The 25260-nt window shown below is 38.4% G+C and overlaps 1 protein-coding gene across 5 annotated transcripts in view; it reads left to right on the forward strand.

Annotated features, from left to right (window-relative positions):
* The window catches only part of megf10 (multiple EGF-like-domains 10), an 85513-nt gene that overhangs the window by 43198 nt on the left and 17055 nt on the right, over nt 1-25260 (forward strand). For 4 of the 5 annotated variants that reach the window (XR_005706947.1, XM_040123221.1, XM_040123222.1 and 1 more), the window contains exons 6-14: nt 4438-4684; nt 6415-6535; nt 6878-7014; nt 15835-16047; nt 17556-17730; nt 20895-21015; nt 21608-21771; nt 22407-22509; nt 25039-25185. Coding sequence is in view for 4 of the 5 variants with exons in the window: in XM_040123221.1 (XP_039979155.1) it covers nt 4438-4684; nt 6415-6535; nt 6878-7014; nt 15835-16047; nt 17556-17730; nt 20895-21015; nt 21608-21771; nt 22407-22509; nt 25039-25185 (1428 nt within the window). In the remaining variant the exon portion in view is untranslated. The remainder of the gene's footprint in view (nt 1-4437; nt 4685-6414; nt 6536-6877; nt 7015-15834; nt 16048-17555; nt 17731-20894; nt 21016-21607; nt 21772-22406; nt 22510-25038; nt 25186-25260) is intronic. The other variant, XM_040123224.1, reaches the window with a different exon arrangement.

A 25260-nucleotide genomic window follows, 5' to 3' on the forward strand; every position in this document is an offset into this window, starting at 1 on the left:
GAACGTATGGCCATTCAACATTCATTAAAGTCGGCACCTGTTCACTTCATGTTGTAGGCATCAGGGCAGGGAAATGATGTGTAGGTAATTTTTCGGCATGTCAATACAAATTGACAAATGTATGGACAACAATGTTGTGTTGACTTGTGGACTGCACATAACAGAAGTTTCTTTGGAATGACATGCCACTGGACTGATAAGGACATTATGGAGAGGAAGTCTGCAGGATAGGCCTGTGCACCATTGAAGGGACCACATAGATGTCTTTGCTGAAAATCTGTGACAGAATACATGCAGAGTACAAAGTACAACACAAACTAAGGTCTACAGTTGCGGACAGCGGGATTAACTTTGTAAAGGCTTTCCGTGAATTTGAAACAACTGAGGAGGAGGCATCAGACGAGTTTGATGATGGAATAAGGTTCTTGGATATGGATGCAGATCTGGAGATGGAGCGAGATGAGGGGGGAGAAACGAGGAGAAAAAGTGCTATCTTGGATTCCTTATTCCAACAAACTAAAGCCCTCAAGTCTAAGCTCTCGGACAAATTCCCCCGTGCCCTACACAGCAAACATCATTACTGCAGTCACTGAGGAACTTGACAGTTGCTTTGGCGCCATGCTAAGCAGCCATGATGCAAAAATGGCAACGACCACCAGGCCAAAACTTCGTTTGTGTTGGCTCCCTCCGAAGAAGGAAGAGGTGCAAAATGTGCAAAACACTGGTTCAAGAGGCAACATCTTTGGAATCAAGGGCATCTAATGTGGCTGAAATGAACATCAGCTCTCAGACTGGTGGATCAGATGAGTTTTTTTGTGCTTGGGAAGACAAATAAAGGCACAGAGGAGGAAGAGGTTTAGCAGTTCCTCGATGATACTGTGAAGAGAATGGATTCCCTACATGCATTTCCCTTGGATAAGCAGCTCTCCATGAAGTACAATACTACATGGCCTTCTAATGCTCCAGTCGAACATCTGTTCAGTTATGCAGGAAATGGACTTACCTCATCTCGTAGCAGAATGTCCGATGAACACATGGAGCAAGTCCTCCTTCGTTATAACAGAAGGTTTTGCCTAAAGCTAGATTTTGATTGAATGTAGGCCTACTGTTGGGATGCACATGTATTAAGTCTTTGGGTTTTCCAAATAGTGCCTACACACTAAACTGCAATTGTTGAGGCAGAAAATGTTCTTTTTGCCTTGTAAACCCTGCTTTATGGTCTTAAATTGCAGGTCTGTAATTTAATTTAGAATCTTCTGCCTGAATTTGATTTATAGTTTTTTTTTAATTTCTTTTAGAATAGTCAGTAGTTGGATACCTGATTTGTTAAAAAAATATAAATGACGCTCTTAACCCATGTACTAAATCAGAGCATTTTTTGTTTACCTTGTAAAAGGATCATATTTTATGTTTGTTCTTTAAACAATACTATTCCGTAGCACAATACATCAGTAGGCATACTGGCTAAATTGGCTTTATGGTTTTCATTTTCTTTCATTCTTTTTCTTTTTTTTTTAATTAATTGATTGCCATAAAGGGTTAATTGTCATTATGGGTGGTTGATAGATTTATTGGTGAAAACAGCAATTTTATCCATTTGAACTAACAACACAATGAACCACAGGGGGCCAGTGCAATGAGGAAAGAATGGGATGTGATCAGATTTCCTAGAGTTTTTTTTAAAAACCCCAGCAGCAGCATTCTGTATGGGTTTTGAGACAAGCAACCAATTTATGGCTTAGGCCACAGTAAAGACTTGCAGTAGTCCAGGTGAGGGGAAAATAAAAGAATGAATTACTTCAGAATCTCAGATCAGAAACTTTTAAAAACATTTTTCTTTTAGCTCTTGTCCTCAGTTCAATGAGCATGATTAAATTACCTTGGATACTTGGTCAAATCAACATGAACAGTTTCAAAATAGTAGGACTATGGACTGATTTTTTTTGTTGTTGTTGTTGTTTTCAATTCAATTCAATTCAATTTTATTTATATAGCGCCAAATCGTAACAGAGGTTATCTCAGGGCACTTTTCATGTAGTGCAGGTCTAGACCATACTCTTTATAATTATATTTACAGAGAACCAACATTCCCACATGAGTAAGCCCCGAGTTGGGTTGAGGGGGGGATAGCACAGTAGATGTATAACATAAACATGTGTAACAATAATGAGACGAATAATAAAACTAAAAAGTATAATAATAGGGTGAATAATAGTACTAATAAAACTAAATAATAATTATAGATATTATTATAATGAATAATAATAGATGATAATCCTAATGTTTGATGCCATATGAATCTGTGCAGATGGAGAGGAAGAGGAAGAGAGAGGAGCTCGGTGCATAATGGGAAATCACCCGGCAGTCTAGGCAATAGGTTACTATGAGCTCTTTCAGATATGATGGTGCCTGACCATTAAGGGCTGTGTAGGTGAGGAGGAGGATTTTAAATTCTATTCTGAATTTTACAGGGAGCCAAAGCAGAGAAGCTAACACAGGAGAAATGTGATCTCTTTTCCTAGTTCCTGTCAGTACTCGGGCTGCAGCATTCTTGATCAGCTGGAGAGTATTTAAAGAATTGTTTGTTTGCAGAAAATTGCAACTGTGCTATCCAACTCTTAATAACAGAAAGGGAAGTCTGGAGTCTGACCACATTAGCATTTTCACCAGGTTTAGGGGATACATACAGTTGTGTATCTGTTTTTAAAAAGATGGTCAAGATAGGGAAGTCAGAAAGTTTTGAGAGATGGGTTAACATATTCACAAAAAGAAAAGGTTCCACGCATGGTTTTAGAAATACAAAGGTCCAAAAACCAAGCTTGCTAAGGGGGTTCAAGGGCATGCCCCTGATCTACATATGTGCTTTTTAAGACGTTTGGAGGGCAAAATCTGGAAAACAATAGCTTTAAAACCCTGTCAGACAAATTATGGAAATTTGTCTCAAACAGTACATAAACGTAAGCAAAATGTGTTTATAAAATAATACATTTATACAATAATACTATATTATTACACTACTTAAATTGAACCTATGGGTTCCACTGTAGTTACCAAAAAAACATATGTCTCCTCATCTTGTCCCTTATCTATTCCCTTCCCAAAGCTGAACTTTGATTGAGTCTTTTCATTTTCGTCTGTGTCAGTGAAGAAAGTAATCACAGGGTCAATTGATATATATATATATGTAAATGTCAGCTGCCTTCGCTAGGATAATCTTATAATGAAAATAAAAATACAAAGGGGTAGCTCATTTTAACATGCAGCCCTTTACACAAACTGAATTGAAAGAAAAGCATTTCAAGTGAATCTAACCAGCTGGCATCTTGATGGACGGCCATTGTTTAATGTAGCGCAACCGCAGAGGAGCAATTCGTCAGATGATGTCCGGGGATGAACTATGAGCCATCCATTAGTAAAGTACTCTAGTTACCTGTGTTACGTTGCTCCAGATTCGGCTGCCATGACATAATCAAAGATCCGCAGTGTTGAGTAAAGATTTTGTAGGCAATTATTTTGTGACTTTTTATTACATATACCTCGGAAAAAATACCAAGGTCTGGACCTTGGTGACCTCAATGGTGGGTACGGCCATTAGAGTCTCTAACAACCATTTCAAAGTCCAGTGTTATAGACCCATGCAGGCCACGCTCTATTTTGCATACATACTGTATACTCAACGAGATTCTAAAGCACAAAAGGTAAAGTCAGTTATTTCATAAAATGTTATTTCAAATTAGACTGTGACAGTTTTATTTATATATAACAAAACAATGTTTTTAGCCCTTGATTGTTGGTGACTCAGCATTTTGACTTAGCTAGTCAATTAGTGGTACATGTGTGTTCTTCACATCTGACCGGCCAGGTATTTCAACTGGACCATTTTCACAATAACAGCGGGGGGTGGGGTATCACATGGGAAGTTAAAATGTGTTTTCAACTCATATTTCTATGTAGATGCATAAACTGTATTGTCAGTAATATAGGTCAGTAAGTAAATTGTCGTAATTGATCCCATTTAAGGGTCAACCATAGACCTTTGCATGACCTTGCATGGCCCTAGGCCTTGGGCTTGGGTCATCTATACCCTTTTTTCCTGCCAGTTTAAAATGGTTGTCCTGTGTCTCGGTCCCACTTCGAAATTAGGGTTGCACTTCTTTATGGGTTTTATGGGTTTTATGAATTGTGGGTCACTTGGTGAAAAAGAATCGCTATGCAACCAGTGATTACATGGATGATAACAAAACAGACAACAATATAACTCATCCCAATCCTGATTACATGGTGATATTACATTATTATACATGTCATCAGGTATGGTGTAAATAAAACCTTTTTAAGCTTTGCAACCAATTAAGGATGACAAATGACAACTGTGCAATGATGAATGTAACAGAAGATCAGAAAAATCTTTATTCTTTTCCTTCATTTTCCCTTCAGCTTGTGACAGTAACCACTGGGGTCCCCACTGCAGTAACAGATGTCAGTGCCAGAACGGAGCACTGTGTAACCCCATCACTGGAGCCTGTATCTGCACTCCTGGATACCGAGGTTGGCGCTGTGAGACCCAGTGTGAAGTGGGCACCTATGGAAATGGATGCCAACAGAAATGTCAATGCCAGAATGGTGCTGCCTGTCAACATGTGACTGGAGAATGCCGGTGCTCACCAGGATATACTGGAGCTTTGTAAGTTGGAGAGAATGTGTGAGAATCTGTTTCCTGTTTCTAATCCCAAAAATAGCTTTAAAGTAAAAACCCAGTGCCTACATAGAAATACTTTATATGTTTGGGTGGCCTTCAGTTTTGTGCTCTATGTTGCTCGATATGTTTACACGGTTTCTCAAGTGCCTTTGTTCTGGGCCAGAGTATGAGCTTATCAGTTTCCATGGCTCAGCTGAGAACCGAGTTACTAACGAAACCAGGTCAGTGAGTCGTGTGATCAGGTCATCTTTAATAAGACCTTACAGAATAGCTGTTGTATATATCTTGGTTTTCACTGTGCCTTTGTATATAAAAGATTTATCCTCTTCATACTTTGCTTTTCCAGTTTGCTGTAAGAAATTATTTCTTTATCTCCAGATAATTTAATTACCTTCAATTTCCATTAGTAAATGGAAATGGAAGGGACTACAGGCTGACCTTACTCCACTACAGATTGTCATGGTAATGCATCTGAAACTGTTTGGTAACAGCCAAAAAAACTACCAGAAGAAGGATAACTTGTTTAGTAATTTAGCTATGATAGTAAGCTCATTTGAGAAGAGACAGGCCTGTGCACAATCAGTCACAAAGTTCTGTCCGACCAACAACAACCTGAAGAGATCAAGACAGCTGCAGGTTTCAGAGCAAGGTGCCACAGTTCCTCTGGCTGCAAGAAGTCTGTGCATGATGGAAAACACCTCACTATCCCCCGATCAAGAGCTCATTGTGACCAGCAAGACAACGTTTATAGAAGGTTTATTTTATCAGTCTTACTTTGTACCAGAAATGTTGTGTAGTTGATGACAACTTTATCACCACAGAGAGGCGGAATAAATTCAATCCAAATATACCAGGTACAATAACAGAACCTTACCGCTATTTAATCATTGAGAAGCAGCAAAAAAACTTTTGGGTAAGACGTGAGGATACTCAAAATAACATTTGACAATCTGATTATGTCTGACAGATAAATAAAGGGAACTTGTATCATTGACATTTGCTTTTTCTCTCCCCATTTATGTATGTAACTGTAAGGATATTTTAACTAGTAACTTTAATTTCTAATTTCTTTACGTCAGGACATGAATAAGTTTGAGGTGAACAGGGTCTTTAAATGAAATTTCTATGTCAAATCATTTTAAAAATGAAGGTTAAAGAATAGATTCTGCCATGATTATTGTATATATACAGCATTTTAATACCCTACAACACAGCATTGTTTAAAAAAGAGTTATAAGTAAGAAAAAAGTTGAAGATATTAGACAGATGAATAACATTTTATTCTTTTCATGTTTAATAGGTCACGTTTATGTGACAGGCTCCAGGAAACTGTCTGAGCACACTTTTATGTCACTTTTTTTTAACATCCACTCCCATTGGCTGATTCCAGCGTCCTAAATATAAGTATATGCTTCTTTTTGTGTTTTTTTTTAATCATTTTAAATTAAATAAATTAAGTAAATTTATCAGTGAATTTTCATTTATAAATTTATCATTATCAATAAATTCATAATGAAAATAATAGTTAATTTCAAATTGTAATTACCATGCAAAATAATGCTAGTTGGAACCAAAAATAAAAGTGACACAATACTTACTTTCAAAGATTACACACCCCAAGCAAGTTCTAAGATTAAAAAAAAAAAATTAAACTTCCATTTATGACCTTCAAAAGTGGACAGATATTAACCTGACAGTTTTCTTTTTCATCATAGCTGTGAAGACCTCTGTCCTCCAGGTAAACATGGGCAACAGTGTGAGGAGAGATGTCCATGTCAGAATGGAGGAGTGTGTCACCATGTGACTGGAGAGTGCTCCTGTCCTGCAGGATGGATGGTACAAACCCCCAACTGTTTTTGTTAACTCTTAATAATGGCTTATTTTCATTCATACTCCAAATGATTATTTTAAGAGTGTGCTGCGGCATAACACATACAGTACGTTGCATGAGCAAAAACACCAAAAATTTACAAACATTTACAACAATACTACAATATGGAACATAGAAAGTGTATCCATGATTAGGAAAATTAATTAATCTTTTTATCACAAATTACACACTTCAGCAGGCCTGGAAAACATAGAGTCATGTATAAAATATTTGAGGAGTAAAGGCTGCTCACATGATTAACAGCTTAGATACTGTGTATATGTTACTGTTGTCAATGCTGTGTGCAGGGTTCAGTGTGTGGCCAGCCGTGTCCAGAGGGGAGATTTGGACAAAACTGTTCCCAGGAATGTCAGTGTCACAACTACGGCTTTTGTATTTTGTCCACTGGACAGTGTCTCTGCACCCCTGGATACACAGGAGAACGGTAAGAGCTACTTTTGCTGTGTACCAGTATCTGTACAAAAAACAGTATACAGCAGCAGCTTGCTTTCAAGGCACTAAATCCCCAAGAACTCAACCTGGATTTCCTGGAATAGCACGAATGAAAAGTATTATGGTGTGCTACTAATATATAACAAACAAACTAAGGAATATTAAAGAATATCAACGTTTCACTGTATCTGTCTACACATTTTTTATTTAAAAGTGTTGTAGAATATACTAGTACCATTTGTCCCAGAGTTCAGTTGGCAGCATTAATCAAGATCGATCTACAGTCCACTTTGTTTGAAAATTCAACTGTAATCGTGCTACAAATGGGATCCAGTTTTTATACGTATGTTGTTTCTTCTTGTGATTTAAAGTGGCAGTTGTGTTTGTAACAGCAAAAGTTGTTTAATACTACAGGTCCCACAATTCTGGGGGCAGTTTTTGTCACTTTAAACATGTAGAGGTTGTGTTCATTTCCTGACACTTATAGACATGCTTTTCAACTGCCACTGTCCCAACATGATAACAATTTAGGAATCAACTGAATTCGTCTCTGCTAAAATGCAGCAATTTAGCCCAGGACAGGACTACTTTTTATGAGAATATCACAAAAACCAAGCCAGCAACAGCTAGTTGCACACATTCATCTTATATTACTTTCTGTTCTGATTATTAAATAGCTCGGATGTACACAAATTGGATAGTGAGTGTATAATCATGTTTGATAAATAAGTGAAACATAGTGACATTAGGCGCTAACTTCCATCTATAACAGGCACTTTTGGATGGGCCAAAGGAATTTTGGCCTAGCCTTTTAATTACAGAAGTTAATATTGTTTGCCTTCTATTGATGGTTTCCTACAGGTATTCTCGCTAAAACAGAAATGACTGATGTCAGGCTGTGGAAGGCAAGTAGTTTTTAAATCTTTTTCTAAAAGATTTTCAATGCTCAGATAGGTTATTATTTATCCACCACAGTTTGTATTTATTACACGCAGCACATGCCGGTATATTGCTAAATTGCGTGAAAATGAAATATAATCTATCATTTTTATTTTTTGCTGTGAATTGTGTAGACCAATACATCCAACCATTTAGAGGTATGAAATTTGCAGGTATGAGATTCGACATTTACCTTATCTGCATTCTAAACCGCTGATACATGCATTCTACACAGCTGGAAACCAACATCTTATTATAGTGATAGCAGGCAGTGGAGGATTCTGGTGTCTCCGCTGTAAATCTTTTAAGGTATTTATGAATCAGTGCCTGTTATTCCATAACAATGAATTCATTTAGCTGTAGCTTACAATTACATATAGATTTTTCGTCATCCGGCCATCATCTGCTGCTGCACAACTTCTTTAGAAAGGGAAACTATTTTTAGAGTCTTTATCGTGTATTCAAATGTTAATTTTAATGATTAAAAATAAAAGTTAAGAAGAGACATGTTCTCTCAGTCCGTTAGGATGGGCCAGTTGTACAAGCGCTTGGGCCCATGCCTGTTAGGCCCATTCACTACTCCTCGCCTGGTCTACAGGGTTCAGCTGAAGTACTAGGTTATAAACACAGCTGGTGTCAAAGCTTTCATGGTTGTATATTAGCATAACAACTAATTCTTAAGGTTCAGCTGAGGTGAAAGCTTTCACTAGGTTAATGAAATGTGCCAGAGCTTCTGACATTATATTGAACTTAGCAAAGCAACATAACCTTAGTAATGTTTTGTCACTCTTTTAGTAGCTGGTAGCACTAGTATTAGTATTAATGCTGTTACACCACAGTATCATAGCGTGAACGGAGCAGCTCAGCTAGCAGACTTAGCTAACATTAGCTGATGATTTGGCATATGGACAATAACCTTAATATTTTAGGTAATATTCTGATTTAACTAATCGCTCAGCTTAGTTTCACAGCAGAGGATGATCCACCTAGATGTCCCGTCATGGCTTACTTGGGTGGGCTTGATCTTCTTTTCGCAAATCTACATGCTTGACGTGACAAAATCGGTACAGTCAGTGAATTTGAAGTTGCCTCAATTAAAGCCAAATGACACCAGAACACGAATATCCATGTAAAAAGATGTGTCGCGTGATCCGTGCAATCACATTTAATAAACTGTACAAATATTGATGAAGGTTTTTTGTTTTTAGACATAAGACATTTACAGTGCAATGACAAAAGAAACAATTAACAGAAATTACATTTTGTTGTAGATGTTCATATGACTGTATAAATCTAATTTCTTTCATAATTCTTCTGTATCTCACACACCAGCGTTTGCATCATAATGCATTTCAAGAGTAAAACATGAACTCTGTCAGTGTCCCCTGTATGGTTATAACCAACCAGTCTGATGTGTGTAGAGGTGTGTTTAGTTATTTCCTAGCAGGGTGGTGTCATTTGCAGGTGATTGAATCAATATAAACACAGTGGATGGCTGTGCATAAAGGTGTTACACTCTGGTGCAGAAATAAAAAAAACAGGGCTCTTAATGTGCTTTAAAGTCAGTGTGATTTATTTAAGACAAATTTGGTATTTTATATTCAAAAAATGTTTGAAGCTGAAATCCCCGATACTTTCATGGTTTTTTGTGTTGCCCCGGTATCTGCTAACTTAAACAGCACTTTGTCCTTTTGTCACCAAAAGGCAAATGGTACTGCAAAATAAACTGAAAATGAACTGATAATCTTACAATGCTTTGAATTGTTGAAAATGTTACAGGTATGGAGTACATGTAATATTATTTCATAATTTTTCTGTACAGTAGTTGTACTGTAGTGTTACACATTGCAGAGAACATAGCACAGTACAGGTACAACATAAAGATGTATAATAATAATGAGACTAATAACAAAACTAACAAGTATAATAATAGGGTGAATAATAGTACTAATAAAACTAAATATAATAATAGTTATGATAATCATAATAACTGAAGCAGTGGGTGTTGAGCAGGATCATGGGGCAGTAGGTAGTTTGCAGTCACAGATCCAGACTCTGCAGCACCAGGGTCAGAAATACCTGCAGAAAGCGACAGGAAGAGAGAGGAGAGAGGAAAGAGACGAGAAAGCACAAAACTACGGGAGAGAGAAGAAGTCAAGTTAGTAACGAGTACTGATGTGATATGAATGCGTACAGATGGAGAGGAAGAGAATGAGAGAGGAGCTTGGTGCATCATGGGATTTCCCCTGGCAGTCTAGCCCTATATCAGCATAACTAGGGGGTGGTTAGTTCAAGCCAAGCCTAAGTCAGCTCTAACTATTAGCTTTATCAAAAAGGAAGGTTTTAAGCCTAATCTTAAATGTGGAGAAGGTGTCTGCCTCCCGGACCAAAACTGGAAGATGGCTCCACATTAGAGGAGCCTGATAACTGAAGGTCCTGCCTCCAATCTACCTTTGAAAACTCTAGGAACCACAAGCAAGCCTGCATTCTGGGAGTGCAGTGTTCTAGTGGGGTAATAGGTCACTATGAGTTCTTTCAGATATGATGGTGCCTGACCATTAAGGGCTGTGTAGGTGAGAGCGACAATTTTAAAAAAAATTTCTGGATTTTACAGGGAGCCAATGCAGAGAAGCCAACACAGGAGAAATGTGATCTCTTTTCCTAGTTCCTGTCAGTACTCATGCTGCAGCATTCTGGATCAGCTGGAGAGTATTTAAAGATTTGTTGGGGCAGCCTTACAATAAGATGATGATGATCCAGCCTAGAGGTAACAAAAGCATGGACTAGTCTTTCTGAATCTTTCTGAGACAGGATGGGCCTGATTTTGCAGTGTTACGTAGGTGAAAAAAGGTAGGGCCTTGAAGTTTGTTTTACGTGGGAGTTAAAGGACATATCCCGATCAAAGATAACTTCGAGATTCCTAACAGTGGTGCTGGAGGCCAGGGCAATGCCATCTAGAGTGACTGTATCATTAGATAATGTGTTTCTGAGGTGTTTGGGGCCAAATAGAATAACTTCAGTTTTGTCTGAGTTTAACAGCAGAAAGTTGCTGGACATCCAGGTCTTTATGTCCTTAAGGCATGCTTGAAGTTTAGCTAACTGATTGGTTTCATCGGGCTTCATTGACAAGTTGTGTATGTGGTATGTTGCAGCGGCTTGGAGGCTTGGACAGTGTGCAAAGCGGAACGGTGGTGTATCAAAAGTTCAAATTTGTTGAACTTGGATCCGAGCTACACTGAGCTTTCGGGGCTCAGCCAGCGACTGTTAACCACTGCTTGAAATGAGAGATGGATTAAAAATGTATTAATTTTCAATTACTTATTGTTACAATAAGAGGTTGTCCTTGTATCAAGACCAGACAATCTGGCTGAAGCAACTATCAGGTTTCTTACAAAAACACTGATTCTCTGAAATGTGTGTGTACATAAGCATTGTAGCTAAGCCGGTGCTGTTTAGTACAATGCCACTGCCTGTTTCAGAGTGGTAAAAACTACTCTGACCAATGCAGAACATGCAGCACAAGAACCTTGTTCTTCTGCTGTAATGTGAATATTTCTTTAAGATGCTTTCAGACGGCGAGCGGTTGCCACCATCATCTCCATTGTTTTCAAAATAAACAGCAGATGTGCCAGGGGCACCAGCAATGAGAGGAGGGGCAGCTGCTGCTCTTGTAAATGCACACAGCTCTATGCTGCTGCCATCAGAGTTCACGATAGTAAATGGACTGCACTTATATAGCGCTTTACTAGTCTAGTCCAGTCTAGTCACCCAAAGCGCTTAAAAATTACTGCCACATTCACCCATTCACACAAACATTCATACATTCCTTTTATCTATACAAACAGTGCTTTTTCTATACACACACATACACATACACATACTGACACACCGATGATACATTGGTATCATCTGGGATTCAGTATCTTGCCTGACACTTCAACTGGAGAAGCTGAGGTATATGGTGGATCAAACCACTGATCTTTTGGTTAGTGGACGACCGCTCTACCTCCTGAGCCACAGCCGCCCCCAAAACTGGTTCAACTTGCTGCTGAGGCTAATCGTGTGACCATGGCAACCACAGAAACTGCAGAAAGGGACACTACACAGGAGCTATATGTCTGAATGACACACCTCCTCACCACCAGAGAACAGACAGATCAGTGAAGAGAAACTGTATTGGAGCAACATCAATCTCAAAGTCTGATTATCCAGGCCGGAACAATACACAACCTTTATGATACTAATTAGCAAAACTTGCAAAATTTATTGTGTTATATCGCTAACCAATTCCTGCATTTTAAGCTATAAACCACTCTACTTAACTGCATGATCACATTATAAAAGGAAGATACCAGCAGCCTGTGCATTGTGTACAGGCTGATGGGATCAGAATTAGCCTATACTTACTGTTTGTTTCTGTGTTGTACATGTATGCCCCTTAGCTTCAATATCGGTTTATCCCTTTGTGGTCCTGCCTTGAAAACCTAACACAGGAGTATTTTCAGAGAGGCAGCCCACCTGAGATGGGATGGCTTGGGTAATTTTGTGGAACTTGTTGACAATAAGAAAAATATATAATAATGCCAGCTTTGTTCTTTGAAGTGTTAAGATAAGGTAGTGACTGATAATTATGCTTACAGCTGATTTCCACCAAAAATGAAAGCTGCATCTATTAAACTGTATCTGTAATTCAGGGAGATTAAAGTCTTCAAATCCTCCTCTAAAGTACAGACGATATGACCATGTTGTCCTCACTGGACCAGAGTATGACATGCTGAAATGTGAAACAAAAAAATCCAAATGAAATCATCTGTATCCGCTTAACTCCTCCACATCTTCCAGAGAGAAGAGAGAAAACACAACCAGGAAGCACAGTCAGTATTTTCACAGACAAATGTTAGCAGAGTGCCACGCAGGGCTTTAGGCCCATATAATTAGCAGTATAAGAGAGCATGCACCATATACTTAAGCCGACCAGTGAAGAGACAGGAATAGCCCTTCCAAGTGCACTTTTATGAATAAATAAGGGTTTTAGGTAAGCCAGACATTACGGTATAGTTCGGCTTGGAAACAGGCTGGCCATGCCACACCCAAACCCACTGGAAATCATTTACAGGAGGAGAAAGGAGGCTGGGAGGAAAGTGTATGTGGGGGGGGGGGGGGGTTGCTTTGCAGAAATTTCCTTTTTCCTGTTTTGTTGCATTACTACCTGGAATTAAAATTGATTTTTATTTGGATTGTATGTAATCTAAATAATATTCAATTCTTATAGTCCACATTGTTGAAGTGGAATGAAAAAAGGTAAAAACTGAAAAGTTCTGAGTGCATTTGTATTCACCCCCTTTGCTATGAAACCCCTAAATAAGATCTGGTCCAACCAATTAATTTCATAAGTCCCGTAATAAGTTAATTAAGAAGTATAGATCAGGGTTATAAAAGAATATCCCAAACTTTGAACATCGCACGCATCACATGAAATCCATTATAGCAAAATGGAAAGAATATAGCACCACTCCAAACCTGACAAGAGAAGGCTACCCCCCAAAACTCACAGACTGGGCAAGGAGGGCATTCAACAAATACACCAAAGATAACTCTGTAGGAACTGCAAAGATCCACAACGGAGATGGGAGTATCTGTCCAGAGGACCACTTTAAGCTGTACACGTCTGTATGGAAGATTGGCCAGAAAACAGCAATTGCTTAAAGAAAAAAAACAAGAAAAACACATTTGGAGTTGGCCAAAAAGCATGTGACGGACCCCCCTAGACAAATGGAAGAAGGTTCTCTGTTCAGATGAGACTAAAATTGAACTTTTTGGTCATCATGGGAAACGCTATGTGTGGCGCAAAACTGACACTTCTCATCACCCAGAGAACGACCTGTGTCAGTCTGCCAGGGATTAGAGAGTGGGACGGAGGTTCACCTTCCAGCAGGACAATGCCCCTAAACATACTGCTAAAGCTACACTGGAGTGGTTTAAAGGGACAACTTTTAAGTGTCTTTGAATGGCCTAGTCAAAGCCTAGACCTCAACTGAGAATCTGTGGCATGATTTGAAGATTGCTCTACACCAACACAACCGATCTAACTTGAAGGAGCTGGAGCAGTTTTGCCTTGAAGAATGGGCAAAAATCCCAGCAGCTAGATGTACTAAGCTAATAGAGACATACCCCAAGAGACTTCTTGCTGTAATTACAGCAAAAGGTGGCTCTACAAAGTATGGACTTTTTTTATTTTTTCACAATAAAAAATATTTTCAACTTTAAAGTGCTAGGCATGTTTTGTGAAGCAAATGGTACAACTCGCCCCCCAAAAAAATCAATTTTAAATCCAGTTTTGAATGCACCAAAAACAGGAAAATCACCAACAGGCTAAATACTTTAGAAGTTACTGTATAGTGCCTTGTTTAATGTTTTGCATCTTGGTCCCAGAGATATGTTTTTTCATTCTGCTATTTACAGAGATGTATGGTAAAATGGCAAGAAACTTTGATTTGATTTGACATACATACACATAGTACATCCATTCATATCATTTTTGTGCAAGTGCTTTTTAATTGTTAATGCATAATTTGTACATGAGCATAAAGTACAGGCCAGGGCATGTATTCTGATATATAACTTAACAATCAAAGAGGAATTATACATTGGCTAAAATTCTGAGACTCAATTCAACTCAGTATATGAGTACTGCATAGAGCATAGTCTGTGTTTCCATGTAGCTGGTATGACAATTAAATGCTGCATTACATTAAAAAACTTTTTGTACCAGAATTTTCCCCATTCTACCTTTAATGCAAGATCTGTAATCTTAAAGTCTGACCTCAAAATTTTAGCACTGTTTTTACAGTTTAGTAAGCCTTGTGAAGGGTTAATTCAAAAATTGTTAAACTAAGTGTCCTGTGTATCATTAATTTTTTTCCAACTTAAAAAATCATTGGCACTGAACATTTTACAGATATGTTTAATATGACTTAACTTAATCGGACTATCAATATCCTAAAAGTATATTTTTGCTCCACGTGAACATGAATTTCTTAGGAGAAACAGTTGCAATAACATTAACAACATAGACAGGTATATAATTAAGGCTTTTAATTAAAGGTGCTCATTACTAGCTTAGACAGCAGGACTGATGTTGTTTTCAGCTGAAACAACACCAGTGTGTGTGTGAGCGCATGTGCGCGTGCGTATGTGTATGTGTGTGTGCGTGTGCGTGCGTGTGTTATTATGGCAAAATGTGAGTCAGGAGACACCTACTGTAGCAGGAACTACCAGACAGAAGATTTTGAGGACTTTACCAGGTGGTTATACTGTCTGTCTGTCTGACTGTCTGCACAGATTTTGTCACAGCAATAGCATTGCAACCGTGCAACATACAGTCACGAAACATTACAGGTTCAAATCCAAATGAAGGCCAAGTTTGAAGATAGGTGTTGTCCGAGCGAGGGTGACCGTAGTAGGGGGGTTGGAAGTAGGGAAGTAGCCATTGCCTCCCCCCACTTTACACCCCTGGCCCACATTCGTTTTAAGTCGCGGATCACTGTATCTCAGTTTCAATCATTCCCATTCACTTTGAGACATTAGATAAAACTACAGACCTTCTTGCAAAGGGATTACACCCGCGACGCCTATCAACAATGCAGTAATGACTACCAAGTACTTGTGTATTAACTTAGTAATGACTATCGAATACTACGGAGAATCTCATGTAAAAATGTATTAATGACTGCTGAGTCCTCATGTTGAAGGCCGTCGCAGCTGCTGTGATCCAATCACAAGATGGTCTGTAGTTAAGGTTTTTTAATTAAACCTCCACTGCCACATTTTCAAAATTGATCATGGATGTCACTGTGTCTCTTGCTGTGAACAGGTGCCAAGACGAGTGTCCAATTGGTACTTATGGTGCTGGCTGTGCAAAGACTTGTCGCTGTAAGAACAACAGCAAGTGCTACCACACCAATGGAATGTGTCTGTGTGAGCCAGGATACACAGGCGAGATCTGTGATGTCCGACTATGTCCTGAAGCACACTATGGCCTCCGGTGTGATAGGAAGTGTCCATGCTACACCCAGAACACACAAAGGTATGCAGTAAATACGGTTCAAACTTTTTCCTGCATATAGTCGATATGGTCAGTTTAATGTTGTCATATTTAAACATCTTGAAAAAGACCTCAAATTTATGTCAGTTTCTTAAAGTATTCCAAAGTATTATTCACAATGTTCAAATCTGTGTCTGTTAAATTAAAGTATTGAGGAAAGAAGTATTTGTGTGATCTGTATATGTTTGTTACGGTGATTTTTGACCCTGTAGACAGCTGACTGTTGTGGGCCAGTAATCAGTAATTAGTTAGGCTGGCACAGCTGGCAGGCAGCATGTGTCATTGCTGAGAACAGCTGTTCTGCTGCTCCTCAATGGGACTGCTGTGTCAGGTGGACCAGCTGTCAGTCAAACACAATCACTAACAAATTCAGGCAGATTCCACCTGTCACACTGCAGATAACCCCTACTTTGCTGGCATGGAAAGAAAAACATCATGGAGACTTTCAGTCCTTTGGTATCAGTCAGATTCAGTAAGCTCTTGCACCTACACAGTTTTAAGAAAACAGTTTTTTTTCACACCAGATTTTTTTAAAGGATTTACAGAGCCTCTGTTAGACTTCTGTTACCCAGAACAAACTTGATGGGTCCCACAAAAATATTGGGGTCCCAGTTTGACTCAGGTCATTATGCTTTGTTTCAATGTAACTGGGAAATTTCTCACTTTCTCTCTCTGGCTGTGCCAATGGTCTGCTTCCATGTTTATATCATGAGTAGCAAGTAGATACACGATGGGCAGAGCAAAAGAGACATAATGTAGCTGAATGTGTTTCATTAACCTGGCTAGACACCTGTCGGGAATGAATGAAATAAAGCAAACATAGAGCTTTGGCAATAACAGCTGGGTTCAGTTGTGTCTTAAAGATGTTGGTTCAGATTGTGTCCAGTACGTTGCTGGCATGTCACTTGTTACATAGGCACTAGGGTTGGGGAAACCTAGCTAAATGGAGTGCGGGTGGCATACGAGGTGACAGGTCAGATGTTGAATCTCTCATCAGCTGATTGTCAAGTGGAAGGGATTCTGTGGTAAAGACACTACAGTTCATTTTCTAATCTAATTCATCCAATATAAGATGCGCGAAATATGTTTTTATTAGACTGTATGTTTACACTGCTGTTGGTACATGTGGTATTTTGTTTATTTGCCACAGGGATCCACAGGGATATTTACTCAGGTCAATATAAGATGACGTGCCTTTTTTGAGCCAAATAAAAATGGAGGGGAAACCATGTCCAACTAGTACTCACTGGCACGGTGCACCCACTTAGAACAGGCAGAAAAAATTAGATTTTAGATGTGGTTGGATGACATTTTATACAAACATATTTGTTTGAAGCATACCAAACCCCTTAGCCCCTGCCTAATGATTCAGTTCCTAAGAGGTAGGAATCCTAGATTTGAGAAGAAGTAGCATACCTATAGTATGAGCGAAAGCTAAGTAAGATCAAAGTACAATCTGTAACTATACTATGTTTCTCTCTTGTCACCAGCTGCCACCCAATGTCAGGGGAATGTACATGTCAGCCTGGTTGGTCAGGCCTCTACTGCAATGAGACGTGCACTCCAGGATTTTATGGCGAGTCATGCCAGCAGGTGTGCCAGTGCCAGAATGGTGCTGACTGCCACAGTGTGACTGGAGAGTGTATCTGTGCTCCAGGCTTCACGGTAAACCATTTTGTCAGAAAGTCACTGAATGCTAAAAGTCACATCATGTTAATTCATGAGGTTTATACAGTACAGTATGTGGTTGACTGTGGGCTCAACTCCTTTGTCAACTGCCTGACTCACAGCCAACAAACACAACCTACATCAAGGTTCAATGTGCTCATTCAGTAAACCTTAAAGGTGCTATCAGTAAAAATATGGCTCTTTAGTAACATCTAGTGGCAGCAGTTAGAAACTAACTAACTAACAATTTCAGCAAATGATGATTTCCTACAATCTTTTTTTTTCTCATTTGGTTTTCTAGCATGAATGAATGAAGAAATACATTTATTCAGTGTGTGCCCAGTCCAGATGGGCTTATAGGACACTACTTACATTACATACAGAGGTATGGAAAAAAGCAAGCAAGCTTAACAAACTAAGCATTCACTAAATTGTCAGTTTATTAGGTACACTAAAACGATTCCAACAAAAACTGAACATTACAACCTTCATGGGGGAAGATTTATTGCAGGAGTGTATTAGTTTTAGCTGGTGTTCCTAATAAACTGAGTGTACATTTCATATGTTGATGCTAAGCCTTTAACAAACATTGACTTCAATACCTTGTATGTCAACATGCACTGTAGTGTATATTCCAGGGTCAAGTCAAACTGAATTTGAAGTATCTGGCAGACTGGAAAATCATGATGGATAATAGAAAATAAAATGGATTTCATTCATAAATTCTGTCACACCAGTGACACTTTCTGTTCTCCCCTTGACTTGAAAATATTGTTTTGGAATTTCCCCTGAAGGAATAGTTCAATCAACATTTTGGGAAACACCGTTATTTTCTTTCTAAGAGTCAAATAAGAATATCTATATAGCTGAAGTCATGCTGTGGTTAGCTTAGCTTACCATATGGACTGGAAACAGGGGGACACAGCTAGTCTGGCAGTGTCCAAAGTTCAGTAATTAATTTGTTGTTGTTGTAATCTGTTGCTCACTTGTTTACTGTACACAAAAGCAGACATGTAGGGTTTAAAGTTTGTAGTTTTAGGGGCAGTAACATGCTAGAAGAATTTTTTGAACCACAGTTTATCCGTCCAACCAGTATTTCTGTGCTGTGTTTCCAGCTATAGTGCAGGTTGGCAGATATAGTATGGTCAAAGAGCACAGGTTTTGCTTTGGGCTCTGTATGGACATGATTGTACCACCCTCAAAGTGACGGAAGGAAGCTGCACACTGTGGCACTGTGCCTGGCTGTTGTTTGACAATAAGTAGTTCAAGTAAGTAACTCCCCCTGAAACCACAACTTGTTGTTTTTTACATTTCTATTTGTTCATGGATTAAATAAACAAAATACAACGTGTTTATTAGTGAGCTTAAGAGTTGGTGGTTGGTGTGTTTTTTTAACTTTGGGCAGAGCCAGTCAAAATCTCCCCTTGCTTCCAGTCTTTATGCTAAGATAGGCGAACCACATCCTGATTTTATCTCTGTTCTTAACACACAGACAAATGGAAATAAAGCAGATAAGCCTCTCCCACAATGTTGAACTATTTGTTTAACTAACATGTAATTTTATTTGATTAAAACAATATCATAAAACCTCATGAACAGCTACTATAAGACCAAAAGAAAGACATTATCATAGAAGTTGAGATTGCATTCATTTCATAGAAGAAGCTTCTTCTTCTAATTTTAGTTCAGTGAGATTTGGGCTCATCAGAACACATTCAGGTTTCAGATATCCAGAGCTTCATACCAGCCCATGTACACAGCACACACAACCATTTCCAAGTATGGTGTTCTGAATTCAGGAGTAGTAGACAAGTCCTCCTTGTTTCCATGTGCACTGTATCTGCTAAAAGTATTTTTATATCCCTCACAGTAGTGTTTGTCATGGAAACATCACTACTCCATGGGAAACCAGTATATCTCTCAAAGCAGAGGTCTTCAACATTCACGGTGACAAAAAAAGGATTTCCCATTCTGGCTGCTTGAAACTTTTAAGTTTCTACCCGCAGAATGAGGTTTTAAAGTTAGTTAATATGAGCAAATGAAGTGAATATATATTAATGAGATAACTTTTTTGAAACTGGACTTGGTCTTGGACTTGACTCTTTTTCTGTGATTTTAAATAGATATTTAATTTTTTAAATTAATATAAATTTGAGATAAGATTCACATGATAGATTTTGAAGAAAATGTTACAAGAAAATAAATGTATAAATACCTGTAGGTAGTGTGCTGCTCTGTTTGAACCAGCTATCTGATGTAAACCAGAGACCCTGCAGCTCTGTCTTTCTTTCATTTTGTTGATTTGACCAACACAACTCATGAGTTTCATGACAGAGCCACAGCTATGGTCAATCTCATATTTAAATTATATACAAAAATGTCTTCTTAGACTATTTTTCATTCAGCTCCTGAACTTATGGCAAGATCGTTAACTGGGACATCAGAGCTCACCTGAGAGCCTGCAGCTCACCTGTCTGTTTGTTTGTGTTGCTCAGGCTGCTGCTGACGGGATTTTCAGAATAAAATGATGCCTGACATTAACAAACAAATCGGTTGGACGAGCTGTGGCTAATTTACTTCATAAATAATGTTCATATGGGTCTTAATGACCCACAAGCAGTAAGAAATCTGCTCCTGTTCCACTCATGGAAAGGGGGAGGGTGGTGTTAAAAAGTAAATATTTCTCCCACTAGTTTCAAAGAAGAAGATTACAGAACGTTCTTATTAGCTAAGCTCAGTTACTTACTTACTTACTCGTTACTTACTTTTCAGTTTTTCTTTAAAAAGGACCTGATGTCTTAATTTGCTTTGGCCGGCATTTTTGCCTTGACCGATAAAGTTGTTTTATAAAAAAACATCAACAATCACAAATGTGCTAACAACACTAACCTGTGAAATTTGGATATACTAATCACATCTGATGTCCATTGGAGAATTGGTTGTTACAAAACACAAAATTATGTCTAATTGACATTGACAACTAGAGAAGTAAAGGAGATGTGGAAAGGACTACATTGATGCACTTGTGGATGGAATCCAGTCAAATACAGCAGTTGAGCTGATAATGTCTCAGAAGTGCTTTTGATGGTCACGCTGTACATTTGAAGAATGAGTGATATCCTCAAAGCCAGTAGTAACCATTTATCTATTGACCTTCTCAGGGTCCCAACTGTTCAGTCCCCTGCCCAGCAGGGAAATATGGTGTGAACTGCTCCTCCAGCTGTAACTGTAAGAACAGAGCTCAGTGTTCACCTGTGGATGGATCTTGTTCCTGTAAACCAGGTGAGCTGAGTTGAGAGAGGAGGAGAACTGCAGGAGAAAAGAAGAGAGCATATAGATATGGATGATATTAGAATTCAATTTGAAATAAATAAATATGATATGAATCTTTAAATGAAAGTAGTCAGTACTAGGTATTGCATTATTGCACTGTATAATATATTATTGCAGGTTACTTTTTATTTCATTTCAGCAGTGTTATTTTAAAAGTCTGTTTTTATTTCACAACACATGATAATGTTCTACTCAAATAGCCTCAGTTATATTATTATTTGTTGGGTAGCAAGTCTTTTCTTCTCTGTCATTTTTACTCTTGCTTTGCTTGGGTGCCTCTTCCGACAAGGCTGAGTAGAAGGACTCCATGATGAAAGACAATTATTTTCTTTTCAAAAAAACTTTTTGGTAGTAATTTTTACAAAGCCATCATAACTTCTCCCTTGGTAACTTTTGCTGTCAACATAATTTCAAGGAAACTGTTCTAGAGGTATTTTGATATTTGTGTTACACTGAATAATAATTATGATGCTAGCTACTGTTTATCAAAAGTAAGGTATACTGTATGTGTGTTTGATTGTTATCGACCTTGTTTAATCAGGGTGGCATGGAGTGGACTGCTCCATCAACTGTCCCAGTGGAACGTGGGGTTTGAGTTGTAATCTCACCTGTATGTGTGGGAATGGAGGTTCATGTAACGCCCTGGATGGTCACTGTACCTGTGCTCCTGGCTGGAGAGGAGAGAAGTGTGAACTCCACTGCCAGGTGAGAGGATATGGATGCTCTGAGAGCTTTGTTTTATATTTTACAAAATACATGTTATTTTTTGCGTGCAATATACTTGTGTTTGGGGTCAATGAGGAAATGTGGAAACAGCTCTTGTCTACTGAAAATCTCTGTTCTAATGCTTTCCTACCCAACTGCTGTTTTTGTATGTACAGTATGTTTTAGTACTGCAAATAACATAGTTTTGACATTACACCCTGACATTTTTCATTAGTATGCAATAGTGTTGTTTTGTATCTGCAATTATAATCTAAAAATGTCTCCTATAACTCCTGAAAAAACTCATGCTATATTACTCTTTACATCAGTACTTATAGCCTGTACAAATCTAACACTCCCATACAAGTATCCAACATTTTTGTGCATCACACTGTTAGAAGGAGAGTCGACCTTGGGGTTATTCTGAGGCTAAAGATATTGATAGTGGCATAGCTGATCTCATACTGTACACTTCTAATATTATTATTGATGAACTGAACATATTAGTACACATGAAGGTGTGGAAGTAAAATAGGGCCTAAAAGCATGAAAAGTTTCTCTCTGAGGACTGAATAACTGCTGTGCACATGTCCACATGTCATGTGAATGGACATCTTACTGTTCATCCTCCTTAGGATGGTACCTATGGTCTTGACTGTAAAGAACGCTGTGACTGCAGTCATGCTGATGGATGTCACCACTCTACTGGTCACTGCCGCTGTCTGGCTGGATGGACTGGTAAGACATTTTAACATTGTCCACATGGCTGTGTATATCTATGTATGCACAGCGTACCAAAAATATCACAGTTTCCATCACTTCCTGCTCTCTGTGGTTTTGGGTTCATTGCATTATAAGTTGCTATGTGAATAAGGCAATTAGATAGGGACTATAATGGCTATAATGTAATTGTATACTTTCAGGTTTTTGTTACCATCATTATATGCAGTAACTAATAACAGACACTAACCCCTTCACACACTTTAGGAAGAGAAAGCAAATGAAAGAAATGGAGAAAGTGAGATTAGCATAATAATCACAGAAGCCTAGAGGATAAGGAGGGTGTTAGTTCAGACATTTTACTAAATCTCTCCTAGTCCCTGGAAGAGGCCTACAATTTTAAATAAAATTTAAAAGAATAGTTCAACATTTTAGGGAATATGTTTACTGCCATCTTTGCAAGAGTGAGATGAAAGGACTTATGTAACTCTCATGCCACATGTTAAGTAGGAAACTGGAGTCAGGACATAGTTACCTTATCTTAAAAACTAGAAGACAACAGCTTGCTTGGCTCTGTCCAAAGTTAAAATATACACCTACCAGCAGCTCTAAAGCTCACTGATGAACATGTTTTATCTCATTTGCTTAGATAATTTGTGGTTTTGGGTAGAGCTTTACACTGGAAATATTTCTCAGTGAACAACAGCTGGGTGCAATGTGATACGTTTTTTTGTCACAGTTTTTTTGTCACGGTTCCTGGATTTGGTACCATTATATCTTATATGGCAACCTACTCTTTAGCCAGAGACACTGTACAGAAGTACTGGGCAGATGAATGAAATGTTGTTTGTCAAAAAACAGTTCCAGCATGAAACCTGATGTGTGGTGATTTATAATACTCTGCATAAAGGAAAAGAAAATGTTCTTAATTTTTCTTTTCCTTTCTTTTCTCTGAGTTCCGATCCATATACAGAATATAGTCAGTATACTGATATCTGGTGATCATCGCATGCTTTCAGGGTTTTTAATCTGTCATTATGGAGAGCATTCCAAACTTGCTTAGGAACATGCATACAGAGGCTTTTGTACCTGCTCCACTGGGCTCCTCACTACTTCTGCCTGTAGCTCAGTGACAAAAGAGGAGAGCAGAGGGAGGAGAGGAGGAAGAATCAGAATCCAAATCCAAACAAGAACACCTTTAATGATGCCCGCAGAGAAAGACAAATTTTCTTTCCACATAAAGAAGAACAGCAGATCTGAGCTTCCTGCTAAAAGATGCAGTTCTGCTCTGCTCTCAGATTGTAAACTTGGGGAATCACATTGTGTTGATGTACCACCCTCAACCTATGACCAACTAAAATGCAGAGAAAGTAAAAAAAATTTTTTTTAGTAACTTCACAAAACAACTTTAACTGTGGACAAGACCAGAGTCTGTTAGAAGCAGGAGTATGTCTACAGTCCAACAGGCAACACTAAGAGGACCCTGTGCCACATCTCAATCTTCCATATGTACTCTCTCTCTCTGTATTCTCTCCAAAAAGTGAAAAGTTGTAATTTTATATATCCGGTCATTCATTTCCACCCACTCTTGTCTAATATATGCACATGGAGATATATAGTGTCTTACAGCTATACAACTATAATTGCACAACCACTGTTTAACTACTGGGTGGAGATCATTTCATGTTTCGTTGTGAAATCTACAAAAATGGGAGTAGGGTAGACATTTTTGTTACAGTTGTTTAAATGACACGATATTCTGCTCAGTTATAAACAGTGGTGAAAGAAGTATTCCTTTCCTTTATTTTAGGTAGATCCTGTACAATACAGCACTGTACTATGCTACAGAAGCATTAGCAGCAAAATACTTAAAGTATTTAAGTACATCTTTGCTTTTATCTGCAATGATGAATAATTTGACCTTTTGGTGCCTCAAACAGTTATTCAAACTGAACTGTCTGAGAAGTTTAAAGAGAAAATCACTCTAAGAAACTCCTAATAAATCACAGACGTATAAAACATGTAAGAGGTAAGGTCACATGTCCAATACAAGCCAATGTATTGTATTTTATAAGCTCATCGTGTTTTTTATGTAAAGTCTTCATCCTTATAGTAAGTAGTATTTATATCTGTCGACTAAATGTAGTGCAGTAAAAAGTACAATATTTCCCTTTCAACTGTAGATAAGTAGAAGTATAAAGTAGCAGAAGAAGGAAATACTCAAGTAAAGTACAAGTACCTCAAATCAACTTGTACTTGAGTAAATGTATTTATTTATTTTCCACCACTGATCATAAAGCAAAAAAAGTGTAGTTATATATTGTTTGCAGCCTGCTCAATATGATTTGCTAATTCTGTACTTAATGGTGGACCAAAACCAAACTGTTATACCCTGCACTTTACAAGCTGTTTGAAAAGAGATTCCCCTACGATATGACTGGTGCGGAAGAATAGTCAGAGGTGTACTCAGTGAACTTACTTTTGAATGCATTCACTACACAAAATATCCTAAAACGTATCTGTATTTGTGTGTGTATGTGTGTGTAGGTATCCACTGCGACAGTGTGTGTGCAGAGGGCCGCTGGGGCCCAAACTGCTCCCTCCCCTGTAACTGTAAGAACGGAGCTTCATGCTCTCCGGATGAAGGAACCTGTGAGTGTGCTCCAGGATACAGAGGCACCACCTGCCAGCGGAGTAAGTCCTACATCGGCACTAACATCATCACACAGCTGGTGCTGGTTGCTTCTGTCTTATTTTTATACTTTTTTC

This window comes from Xiphias gladius, unplaced genomic scaffold (assembly GCF_016859285.1).
Source record: "Xiphias gladius isolate SHS-SW01 ecotype Sanya breed wild unplaced genomic scaffold, ASM1685928v1 HiC_scaffold_1481, whole genome shotgun sequence".
Taxonomy (NCBI): domain Eukaryota; kingdom Metazoa; phylum Chordata; class Actinopteri; order Istiophoriformes; family Xiphiidae; genus Xiphias; species Xiphias gladius.